At 40.4% G+C, this 13,232-nt stretch overlaps 1 protein-coding gene across 2 annotated transcripts; it reads left to right on the forward strand.

The window, feature by feature from the left end:
• The first annotated feature begins 5,427 nt into the window (after nt 1-5,427).
• Nucleotides 5,428-8,631, forward strand: LOC311120313 (stathmin-like). Of its 2 annotated transcripts, none has more exons than XM_084157836.1 (5): nt 5,428-5,498; nt 7,126-7,169; nt 7,495-7,661; nt 7,821-8,012; nt 8,222-8,631. In XM_084157836.1, exons 2-5 carry the CDS (start codon nt 7,154-7,156, stop codon nt 8,279-8,281), a joined length of 435 nt encoding a protein of 144 aa, XP_084013962.1. In that variant the 5' UTR covers nt 5,428-5,498; nt 7,126-7,153; the 3' UTR covers nt 8,282-8,631. The 2 variants fall into 2 exon arrangements, with proteins under 2 accessions (XP_084013962.1, XP_084013961.1); XM_084157835.1 differs by lacking the exon at nt 5,428-5,498 and adding an exon at nt 5,912-6,207.
• Nucleotides 8,632-13,232: the final 4,601 nt, after the last annotated feature.

Consider the following 13,232-nt stretch of genomic DNA (forward strand, 5'->3'; position numbering starts at 1 on the left):
CTAGCTACTTGTGTGAACACACAATGAGTAACATTAGTTCCTTTTCAATGTAGCTAAACACTAGCTAACTTATTAGTGTTAGCAAACACTATTATTGCTAGTGGGATAACACAATAACTAGCTAGGTAGGCCTAGCTATATGCCTAAACTATAGAAAAAAGTGGGTAATAAGAGTGTCTATGGTAAATTGTCATGTTCTTCTTCTCTACCACAGATTCCTACAAGGTCTCAGACTCCAGGATGGGGAATTCTTACAAGAAAGAATCAGATGAAGACAGAGACAGTTGTCGAGTTCCAATTTGTAATGTTAAAAAGGGAAGAAAAAGACAATCACGTTTTTCTAAATGAGCTATGTAGGCCATGGTTTCCCAACTCCTTGAGTTCCCCAAACAGTACACATTTTTATTGAAGCCCCAGACAAACACACCCGATTATTCTTGTCAACTAATCATCAAGCCCTCTATGAGTTAAATCAGGTGTGTTTGTCCAGGGCTACAACATACATGTGTACTGTTGGAATTACTCCAGGACTGGAGTTGGGAAACAATGATCTAGGCTACTCACCATACTGTAGGCTACAGATGTATGTTATTGAGTAGGCCTATATCCTTGTTTAATCAAATTAATCAATTTATTAACAATAAAAATCCTTATTATTTTGTAAAAAATGTAAGGTATTTTTACATGTTGCAATAAAGTTTACTGAAGTAGAAGCTCATATTTTGTTTGTAGGTATTTTCACTTGGTAATGAATAATAAGTAATAACATAGAAATACACTTCATTTTAACTATCTAAATCCTGTGTAACACCTAGTAATTACATTGTACTTATGCAGATATTACATATACTCTGTGGTGTACTTGTGGGTTTATCCTCTCACTTGGATGGCAATGAGGTTCAGGTTGTCATAATGGGTAACGTACACATTCATTATATATATATATATATACATTTTTTGTTATTATTATAATCTGCGATGACACATGTATGGTAGACCCCAGTCAGTCAGGTTGACCTATATCTGATCTGTTTTTGTAAACTCAACCAAGTTAACCCAGATGGTACACATTTTGGGGGTAAGTGCTAGCAACAACATTGAGTGGCGATTTTGAAGAGTGCTCATTCACGGGTAGGTAATTAAAGCCTTTTGATGCTCCAACCTTTGTAATCTCGGACACCCAGTGCATCTGTCCACAAAAAATTACAACCGTGTGATAGTTACTACTGAATTGGATGCAGCTGAGAAGAAACTAAAGCATGGTAACAAGCATTACAGACTGTAATTACCACCAGTTGCATGTTGTTATTACAGTGTAACTATGAGTTATTACAATTAACTATAATACTTGTTACAGTGTAATTACACTGTAATAAGTACCCCTTAAAATAAAGTGTTACCAAGTTTTTCTTTATAATGTTGAAATAAACATGACTCCAACCCCCATATCACACACTTACAAACTGAAATCATATGTGTGTAGGCCTACATTGTACAATCAATCAGTAACATATCACATTCAAAAAAATGATATCACATGAATTTGTACATATCCACTGTATACATGAATCATGGCAAAGTTGGTTCCTGTTTCAGTCATTTACATTTTACATTTTAGTCATTTAGCAGACACTCTTATCCAGAGCGACTTACAGTTAGTGAGTGCAAACATTTTCTTACTGGCCCCCCCCGTGGATATCGAACCCACAACCCTGGCGTTGCAAGCGCCATGCTCTACCAACTGAGCTACACAGGATTTCTTTGGTCACATTCGTGTGGGTCATACAAAAACAACCTAATGATTGGTTAGCAATAGAGCCTCCTAGCATGAAGTTGGTAAAGAGCAACTGCAGAAACTTGCAGTCAACTGCAGTCAAAACTAAATGATCACATGATTTTTGTAAAGCTCATGCAGTCCACATGTAGGCACAAGTTGGAAAATGTTTAACCCCAATGCAACACACTTTGAAAGGCGGGGACCAATGATTTTGAACAACTTGCCAAAAACCATTGGCTCTAGTATATGTTGTGCCTTTAGATTCAGAGAAAATTAACAACCAATAAATTATTTTTCTCTTCTTTCATTGACTTCTCAAACCCCAAACCTGGGCCTACTCTTTCCACTGAGGTATAATAATAACTGGAGACTGCGTCCAATATGTCCGCCCGTTGTTTTCAAGGTGTACTCACGTTCGCATACGCCTATTCATGGACCGCCTATATCTGGGTTGCATCCGTTTTATACGGACCACTCAGTGTGCACAAGGAGCAGATCAAGCAGCAACGACATCATCACGTCATCCAAAAACATGGCAGACATTGGATGAATGTAAAATGTTAATATCTTCGGCTGTGAGTGATGGGAAAAACAATCGGCCTCAGCAACACTTATTTGAATAATTAAGTGGATGTTTTGTGCACAAAGGTGATGACTTAAGTGTCTTATTAGGAATTTTCTAATCTGACTTCTATGCAGTGGTGGAAATAGTACCCAATTGTCATACTTGAGTAAAAGGAAAGATACCTTAATAGAAAATGACTCAAGTAAAAGTGAAAGTCACCCAGTAAAATACTACTTGAGTAAAAGTCTAAAAGTATTTGGTTTTAAATATACTTAAGTATCAAAAGTAAAAGTATAAATCATTTCAAATTCCTTATATTAAGTCAACCAGACGGCACAATGTTATGTTTTTTAAATTCACGGATTGCCAGGGGCACACTCCAACACTCAGACATAATTTACAAACAAAAAATGTGTGTTTAGTGAGTCTGCCAGATCAGATGGGATGACCAGATATTTCCTCTTTAAGTGCGTGAATTGGACAATTTTCCTGTCCTGCTAAGCATTCAAAATGTAACAAGTACTTTTGGGTGTCAGGGAAAATGTATGGAGTAGAAAGTACATTCATTCCTTTAGGAATGTAGTGGAGTAAAAGTAAAAGTTGTCAAACATATAAATAGTAAAGTAAAGTACAGATACCCCAAAAAATGACTTAAATAGTACTTTAAAGTACCTAGCTCTGGGATTTTCTGATTGCAGCGAGTGCAAGGTCAGACAGGAAAAAGATGGTGGAAGCGGATGATGAAGTGGATTCTGAATCTAATGGTGGTAGAATCAAGGAGAATTGGAATATTGTCCAAAAGAATGGAAAACGGAGCAAAGTAGAGCACAGTGATGAGAATGTCACTTCGTATCTAGTAGGAGTACGGTTTGTAAATGAGGAGCAGCTGATAGAATGACCAATCTTGAGGAATCCATTTGAGATGGATTCCTCAAACTGGTGGAGAAAGTGCTGAGTAGAGTGAAGGCTGTGAAGATCACGAGAGGCGGGCTGATTTTGATTTTTTGTGCTTCTGAGGATCAGAAGAAACGTGTGTTGCGTCTCACCCGATTTGATACGTTTAAAGGGTTGTGTGTGTCTCTTAGGAACAGGGCACCCCTCAAGGGGATTATATCTGGAGTCTCGTGGGAAATAGATGTTGAAGAGATTAAAAATATTCCTGGAGTGATTGATGCACATCGGATGAATCGTATGGTGAATGCAGAAAAGTGAAGAGTTTCTGTTCTTTTGTTTTTTGATATGAAGTCTCTCCCTACTCAAGTGCAGTTAGGGTATATTAACTACAGAGTCAGAGCATTTATCCCAAGACTAATCATTGTAAAGCTTTTGGTCATGTTTCAAGTGTTTGCAGAAGGGAGAAGCCGAGATGTCCAAGTTGTGGAAAATATAATATTATGTGTTATAAAAGTGATGAAAATATGAGATGGTGCAATTGTGGTGGGAACCATGAAGCCACGTCTTTCGAATGCCCCACAAGGGTGAAAGAGAATGAGGTGGCCAAAGTCAGGGCTATCCAGAGCATATCATATGCAGCAGCTGTTAAAAAGGTTGAGGGTTTGAATGGTGCACTTGAAGAGTCCATGGTGGTGGATAGGCCTTCACTGCAGGCTGCAGGGGTTGCCTTTCACCAGCAGGATCCTGACATTTTAAAGGTTAAGAAGGTGGACTTTGTGGCCTTTATAGCTATGGTGATAAATGGCACTGCCAAGGTGGAGAGAGGGTCCAGGAAGATATCAATCATTGTGGAAGCGGCGGAGTGGTTCTTGGGGCTGAAAGATTTACTGGCAAAGGAGTTACATGGAATATTGTCACAAGCCGTACCACCCTCTCAGGCCCTAGAGCCTGAGAAGGGAGATATGGAGGATTGAAAGAAGGAAGAAGTGGGAGTTTTGTTAATGTATAATTTGATTTGGGTGGATTAAGTTAGTTTCCCTATTAGGAATGGATTTTCTTTTTACCTTATTTTGGTTTCAACCTGTCCAGTTGGTGGCGGCAATACTTCTGTTTGGGTTGTAGTCCACTTTAAACCAACAGAAGAATAATAATAACTTTTATGTCTATGTGGCCATGTATGGAAATTGTATTTTATGGCCAGGCGTCAGTTATACTGCAGTACCGAAGCAAAACTGTAGGAACAGTCGAAACTGTGCTTCTAGACCGGAACCCTGGCCCCTTGTGTCTACCTGGTCTGTCTCGCAAGCGTTCCCGGAGGTCTCGCGATGTTGCGCCTGTTAAGAATACTGAGGGATAGGTTTAGAAACTCTGTCATTATAGCTAGCTAGCGTAACTAATTATGTTGATGACGGGAGGCTACTGTGTCCTTCTTGGGAACCCTGTCTCGTGCTTTTGTTTTCATTCCAGCTGAGAACATTGATACATTAGGGCCCATTTGTAATTTCAGAGCGTTTCGCTCTCAGAGCGCATACTGGACGCTCTGGCCGAGAAGTAGGGTTGATCTGAGCGTTCTGACCTCACAACCGCAGTCAAGCGCCCGAGCTAACTGGCTAAAGTTGACTAGCTTGCTAGCTACTTCCAGATTCAAATGAGAGAACACCACACTGACCATTTGACTCGCCCTAGCAGAGCTAGTTAGGCTGTTTTCATTCTATCTAGCGCAGGGTTGCCCAACCCTGTTCCTGCAGCGCTACCCTCCTGTAGGTTTTCGCTCCCCAGGTGTTACTGACCTGATTCGTCTTATCAACCTGCTAATTATTAGAATCAGGTGTGCTAGACTAGGGTTGGAGCAAAAACCTACGGAATGGTAGCTCTCCAGGAACAGGGTTGGGCAGTCCTGATCTAGAGCGTTAGTGACTGTAACTGTGCTGCTTGCAACAATTAATTCAATTTTTGGCCAACCTTTACTGACACCTGTCATATTTAACAGGTGTTGCGCGTTCATAAATTCATCAGTTATTCTGTGCTCTCGCACACTCAAACGAGAGTGCTCTGAAATCGGAGTAGATAGCCAAAATTAATTTACGAATGCACCCTAAATCGACATTATTGATTGGACGATTAGGACCAATGGGAGTAGAGAACGAGATGTTGACTTTAGTGCTTAGGTCCTTTTTGTTGTTGCGCGAACAGTGCTGAGGCAGGCAGTGAAGAAGGCGCGATTCGAATCAAAGGACCACACCACTTTCCAAGCACTTGAAGGTAGGTTTAAAAATGTTTTTAACTGTAATCATTGGAGATATATTGATGGCAGTCATTACACTTTCAGTGACGTTTGTCATTTTTGGGGTAAGTAACATAGTTGTCATTACAAATGTATTGTCAATTTGTAAGTCGCTCTGGATAAGAGTGTCTGCTAAATGATGTAAATGTAATTGAGCTAGCTGCTTGGTACCTCGTTAATAGCTTTTCAGCCAGTTAGCCAGCTAATATAGCTAGCTAACTAGCCCTAAGCTAACTTTAGCCCACTGCTCGGTTTTATTTTTGGTGATAAGGTGATGACTTTTTTCTAAGTTCCACGCTACACAAAAATATATGTATTATACAATACGTTACTGTATTTATCTTCAACGTAAAAATTTGGGCGGGTTTTGGTACCCAGCGCATGACTGTCTGGTAATGATGGAGCCGAGGTGGGTGTGATTACACTGTCTGCCTCGCTCTGCTCTTTTGCTCAATTCCTTTGTCGTCAATCGACGATTAAACATTGCCTTTCGACACCACTAAGGACAAATTGCTGTGCTTTACATGTGAAGAGGGGTTTCAGCCCGCCAACTTGTAAGATAGCTAGCTACAGTTGCTAGTTAATTTATTCAGGTTGTCTGCCAGTGTCTGTGTGCCCCTGCGGAGCTGACAGTGAAGCCGAGTCCATTGTTTCCTCAGCACCAGTTTGCTATTCGTGCATTTGCAGGTGGGTTGAGATGGATATCAGTGTCGGTGGTATTTGTTTAGCTATGTCAAGTTAATGCGTGATATTGTATAATATTTCATAATGTAATGATTCATAATTGTGTATTTGTTTTTATGAAATTGAAATCTGTCATTCTGTCATTGACATGAGTAGGTTGCGATTACTGTTGGTCGTTTGTATTCAGTCTTTGTTGCGAGTGGTGTCTTGTTTTGCAGCTGGTCTTAGCGTAGGCACGCCTCGGCCTTTGGCTAGGAATTGGCTTTAACTCAGTTGCAATGATTGAATTTGAATGCTCCAATCTGACTGTCAATTCAGACCACACCTAGTTAGCTAGTAAAGTTAATGTTGTTCTCTGACCTGTATTCACAATGGTGCTCCCTTTATTGTCTTTGTGCAATAATCAAATCCAATGCCAGGGAAAGAACGTTCTCTGCTCACATGATATTGCCATGCCAATGGCAAGGTAGAAGACATTCTATTTTAGTAAGCTTAATTTATGCTCTGGTATTTGTTCCTGATAAACAAGGATGGGAACGAATTCATGTCCACGCCCTTTTTGTCTCCATTGAAATCACCTATTTTAAATATTTGCCAGCTCTTGTTTTGAATAGGTGCAGTAAGGCTACTGTGAAATCTATTCTCAGTCATTTGATGCATGTCTGTTTCACTAATATTCATGCTACATGTCGAACATTAATACAAGTGATCCATCTCCAACGGTCATCTTATAGACATCAATACACCCAATTGAATTCTTATTAGGCACATAGCATGGCTCTCCACCTTCAGAATCAATAGTTGTCATTGCTTGTATCAATCAGTATTTCTGTTCATTCACTGATTAGTGAATGCATGCATCTTTGACATATTGTCTTTCTGTCATTAAACCAATGGCTTTGTCTGTATTTTTCCTCCCAGGCATAGCAACCCTCAGTACTCTGCTGAAATGGCGTCCTCTGGAGGCAAGTGTTAACATGACAGGCCTTTATTACACTATTACAGTGAGCTCCAAAAAATATCGGGGCAGTTTTGTGCCCAATAGAAATTAATAGTAAATAATGTATTGTCATTTTGGAGTCACTTTTATTGTAAATAAGAATATAATGTTTCTAAACACTTCTACACTGTCCCAATACTTGTGGAGCTCACTGTATAATAGTATTGCACATTTGCAGACTGCAGATGCAAATCAGCTTCACTATTGTATTGTTTAGGTGCTATAACTCTATGCTGTTACCAGTTTGATACCTACTTGTATCAGCATTGATGGATTCCCTATTTTCACAGAGATCCTGGTCAAGGAGTTGGACAAGCGTGCTTCAGGTCAAGCATTTGAGGTAATCTTGGCCCCCGATGCCAAGGGTGAAATCCCCCTACCTCCCCCGAAGGAGAAGAAGGAGATGTCCCTGGAGGAGATCCAGAAGAAACTGGAGGCTGCAGAGGAGAGGCGCAAGGTACCTACAGTCAGATATACACAAATAAGTATAAGGAAATAGAGCCGCATCCACCTTACAGGTTTAGTTCATTTATATTTTATTATTTTCTAGCTCAGGATTGGTCCCACTATCCTACCACTAACTTCCTGTGTGACTTTGACTTTCTCATTTGATCAGAGTCATGAGGCAGAAGTGCTGAAGCACTTAGCTGAGAAGAGAGAGCACGAGAAGGAAGTGCTGAAGAAAGCCATGGAGGAGAACAACAACTTCAGCAAGACTGCAGAGGAGAAACTCAATCAGAAGATGGAAGCCAACAAAGAGAACCGCACGGCACGAATGGCAGCGCTCAATGAGAAATTCAAGGAGAAGGTAGGCCTCACTGCTCAGTCTGCCATTTTTCTCAGTCATCTTGATGTAATTTTCTGCAATCCTGAATTTAAGAGAGAATTTCAAATGGAAAGGCCCAGGTTCTGGAAATGGGATGGATATCTGTTGGTTGAAATTCCATGCATTCTGTTAAGTTATACTTAACTAATCAGTTTAACTAATGTGATTTTCATGTTTTTTATTAATTCTAGGATAAGAAGCTTGAGGAGGTACGAAAGGCCAAGGAAACAAAACCAGAGGGGGAGAACTGATTTTTCTTTTGTAATACTTTTGTTTTTACTTGTGCAAAGATATATTTGTTTCTGTTCGTTGCCAGTATTATGTTTTTCGTTGTTATAGTTTTGTTCACCTTGTAAGGATTATTTAGGCTATCCGTTGTTGCTTTTGTTGTGGATGTGTAATAATTTATTCCCCCACCTCCAGTAGTGTATTGCAGCTTATGACCTTTGAAATAAGCAGTGTTTTTACCTATAAGGAAGCATGCCACTGTTACGCATAGGTCCTTAACATTGTGAATTGCATAATGCAAGTAAATCCTTGTACCTTGTAAAGCTGCGGATATCTTGAGCTTAATAAAGTTGCAATTGTTCTTTAAAACCTCTAAAAGTCTTAGCCGTTGGGGGGGGAGGGTACTAAGCTAACATATTAAATTGTTTTAATGATGGTCATACCATGGATCATTTAGCTATTTGATTTTGAAAAAACATTTAATTATTTGATAAAATATTTAATTTGGCCTTTACTACTATTGCCCATAGAAACACATTGAATAACACATTCATATATGGCAAAACAAATAAGCAATAAGGTTTTGAAGTGTCTGTCCTATATCTAGGATATATAAGAAAGCTCAGGAAATATATCTTTTTTTAAAACACATTTAACCTCTTATTTTTGTTGGCATAAAATGACCATACTTCTATTCGTTTGTATGGGTTACCTTACATTTTACATTTTAGTCATTTAGCAGACACATCATATGTGTGTAGGCCTACATTGTACAATCCATCAGTAACATATCACATTCAAATAAATTATATCACATTAATTTGTACATATCCACTGTATACATGAATCATGGCAAAGTTGGTTCCTGTTTCAGTCATTTACATTTTACATTTTAGTCATTTAGCAGACGCTCTTATCCAGAGCGACTTACAGTTAGTGAGTGCATACATTTTTCATACTGGCCCCCTGTGGGAAACGAACCCACAATCCTGGCGTTGCAAGTGCCATGCTCTACCAACAGCTACAGGGGACTACCTTCAGACGAGTCCCATGACACTTGAGGGGGGTGTAGAGCAAAACTGAGTTTTGTTTGAGAGTCTCACATTTCCATAGAGTGGTCATAATAGTTTGTAGACGCTTCATATGTTTTCGTGAGAAAACCGATTTTCGGGATGTCTCATGGTCTGACGAACACCACAGCGTGGATTGAGACGCAGCCCATGCAAAAACAATTTGATATATCTAGCTTAAACTGACGGATTTTGATGGGTATTTTTTTATTATGTTACTTAGATTAACGCACGAGTGCATCAATAGACTCCTTAAGGATTATTAATGGTCTTCATTTATTTGTGGCTTTTGGGTTGCAGACTGTTATCTACACACCTTCTGTAATGCTAGTATTGCCATTTTGGTCATTCACATTTCATCATGCAAATTTGATAGTCATTTTCAAATGGATCCCACAACATAGTAGATGCAGCATAGTGGATGAATAGTGTATTGTATCACCCTCAGTATTTAAATTGTTATCTTCATCTTTTACCTAAAGATTGGATAGAGATTATTGCCACATTCGTTTACTCGTTATTATAATTTTCATCTAGATGTTCCTGTTATTCAATCCATATTTGTGATATAAGGCCTTGATAGTGGTACTGGTAAATATAATTAATTGCTAGGATAAAAAAAAAGGCAAGTCATTCCTTTGACTCTACTGACACCTAGTGGTAATAGCGTAAAGCTGTAATGTAGAGCAACAGCAGGTGGAAGATGAAATTAAGATTAATCTTGTCACACATTTTGTCAGTGTATAGACAGTGTCTTTTGGGCATATGAGTAATATTGTTTTATCATTATAAACAATTAAATTAACATGTGTTTTGTTGAATTGTTTCACTGATCAAGTGTACAGCCACACCGTACCTACAAATGCCATATTCTATTAGAGCCGTACTATACTGGGAGGTTTGCTGTTAAGGCCTAAAATTTGGTTGAATTAATATTGACAGTTAAAGACCCAGTGCTGGTATGTAGCCTACTGCTGGTATGGCTACAGATGGACAAAATCCCAGTGATGGGTGAATCTGCAGAGTGGTATTTTACTTTCTTTGCTTGATTAATCGAAGCAGACTTGTGCCATCAACAGTGTCACTGCTGGACGAATGTGTGCAGACAGACATACACACACACACGTAAGTATCACGTTTCAGTGCCTGGGTACATTTCTGCACAGTATGCCTGGCAGTGCCACACACAGAACCTTATTTGTCAGCTGTGTGTGTAGAGCAGTCTGTGATGGGATTATAAAGTCATTAGCTCACTCGTACCACAGTACAGTACTGCTCCATTCCCCACAATGCACCACGGAGCTGTGGACCACCGGAGCTTCAAGACCTTTCTCAGCCTGACCTGGATTCCTAGCAATTCAAAATTCCTCCCTTCGGCAAATCAGATCACGCCTCTATTCGGCTCCTCCCAACCTATAGACAGAAACTTAAACAGGAAGCACCCGTGGTAAGGACTGTTCAATGTTGGTCTGACCAATTGGAATCTATGCATCAAGATTGTTTTGATCACACGGGCTGGGAATTGTTCCAAGTTGCCTCAGAGAATAGTGTCGACGGATACACTGACTCAGTGACTGGGTTAATCAGGAAGTGCATAGAGGATGCTGTTCCAACTGTGACGATTAGAACTTATCCAAACCAAAACCGCGTATAGAACTACTGCATTTAACCATGGCAAGGTGACTGGGAACATGGACGTGTACAAACAGACCAGCCATGACCTCCGTAAGGCAATAAAAAAGGCTAAATGACAGTATAGAGACAAAGTGGAGTTGCAATTCAACGGCTCAGACACGAGACGTATATGGCAGGGACTCTAGACAATCACAAATTATAACGGGAAAGCCAGCCATGTCGCGGACACCGGCGCCTCACTCCTGGACAAGCTAAACACCTGCGCCCGCTTAGAAAACAACAACATTGAGCCGCCGATGCGGGCCCCCCGCCGCACACGAGGACTGTGTGCTCTTGTTCTCCGTAACCGACATAAGTAATTTAAGCGTGATAACACTTGCAAGGCTTCTGGCCCAGACGGCATCCCAAGCTGCGTCCTCAGAGCATGTCAAGACCAGCTGGCTGGAGTGTTTACGGACATATTCAATCTCTCTATATCCCAGTCCCCACTTGCTTCAAAATGTCCACCATTGTTCCTGTACCCAAGAAAGTGAAGGTAACTTAACAAAATGACTATCGCCCCGTAGCACATCATGAAGTGCTTTGATAGGGTAGTTAAGGATCATATCACCTCCACCTTACCCGACACCCTAGACCCACTACAATTCGTATACCACCCCAACAGATCCATGGACGACACAATCGCCATAGTGCCCTCAAAGCTCATCACTAAGCTCAGGGCCCTGGGTCTGAACCCCGCCCTGTGCAACTGGGTCCTAGACTTCCTGACGGGCTGACCCCAGGTGGTGAAGGTAGGCAACAACACCTCTGCCACGCTGATCCTCAACACAGGGGCCCCACAGGGATGCATGCTCTGCATGCTCAGCCCCTCCTGTACTCCCTGTTCACCCATGACTGCATGGCCCTGCACGTCTCCAACTCAATCATCAAGTTTGTTGACGACAACAGTGGTAGGCCTGATTACCATCCACATCGACGTGGCCGCAGTGGAGAGGGTCAGAAGCTCAAGTTCACATCACTGAGTACCTGAAATGGTCCCTCCACAATGCCAGCGTGGTGAAGAACAGCGCCTTTTCAACCTCAGGAGGCTGAATACATTTTATTTAGAGAAGTCTCTGTGGTCAGCTTCGACAAATATGAAACTACACTTTGAGCAAGTTCTAAAATAAGCCATACATTTCTAGAGTAATATAAAAAGCAACGATGATGAGGTACTGTACCATTCATCAACAAGGGCCCCCTCCTACGGGAAATGTACATGATACAAATGTGCGGAAATACAATAATTACACAATTGTTATACAAAATTATTTTTAACACACTAAATATGCATTCTACCCTATCTTTGCTTAAACAAACACCTGAAAAGCTAGTTTGGAGTGCATTTCTTGTTCCTAAATACATTTGGAAATGTATTGGAAATAGGTTACCAAGTCACATACCAGGCATGGAACATGTTCAAATTGCAAACAAGAATGTGTTAAATTTCTGGTTCGGCCCTTGCCTATATTGTTTTAGAGACACCTGTTAAGTCTGAGAAAATATCCACTGTGTGACAGAAGGCTGTGCACATCTATGTGCACTTTATATAATTGTACAAGAATGTTTATGTATTGTACAATACCATCCACATAAAGAGGTCTCAGCAGGTGGTATTGTCAGCCTTCACAGAAAGGGAGACAGCTGAGACACCGCTGGAATTGTTTTGAAAGTCTGGACTGGGTCTGACTGAGTATATACAATGCAAGACTTTCACAGACGCATCCACAGTGTTTCATACAAAGACACATTGACAATGCTACCCCCTGCGTGGGAGGAGGGAGAATGTGATCCTTTATACAGTGACTGGACTAAGGAGTAATACAAAAATTGCTTGACTTGAAATACAAATGAGTTTCAGTTTACTGTGAACCATATTGGTGGTGGACGAACAATAGGTGTCTCATCAATAGCCAAACTTGTGCTGAGTTAGGTCATTTCACATGTGGGCTAACTTCTAAGTTGGAGGTTTCTATTGCAAAGTTACTGTGGGCCTATATCTATTGGTTTAGCACTCTGGTAGACACCCAAATGTAAAGTCACATCATTAATGGATGAGGATGAAATGACACTGCCATAAAGTACACTGTAATAAATACCAATAACAAAGTGTCAATGCCAAAGCCTATTATTGTTTTAGGAGGGGAACCAAGCCGCTGATCATGTAGTGATCGTACTTTGCTAAAAGGAAACAGAAAAATAAATGTACCATTAAATATAGGCCTATGCA

Source organism: Coregonus lavaretus (assembly GCF_964263955.1).
Source record: "Coregonus lavaretus genome assembly, chromosome: 3".
Lineage (NCBI taxonomy): Eukaryota > Metazoa > Chordata > Actinopteri > Salmoniformes > Salmonidae > Coregonus > Coregonus lavaretus.

What these genes read in the sequence shown, in the direction of transcription:
- LOC311120313 (XM_084157836.1), top strand. An exon ending in CTGCAGAGGAGAGGCGCAAG is followed by an intron (nt 7,662 to 7,820) that starts GTACCTACAGTC and finishes TCATTTGATCAG; the next exon opens with AGTCATGAGGCAGAAGTGCT. An exon ending in ATGAGAAATTCAAGGAGAAG is followed by an intron (nt 8,013 to 8,221) that starts GTAGGCCTCACT and finishes TATTAATTCTAG; the next exon opens with GATAAGAAGCTTGAGGAGGT.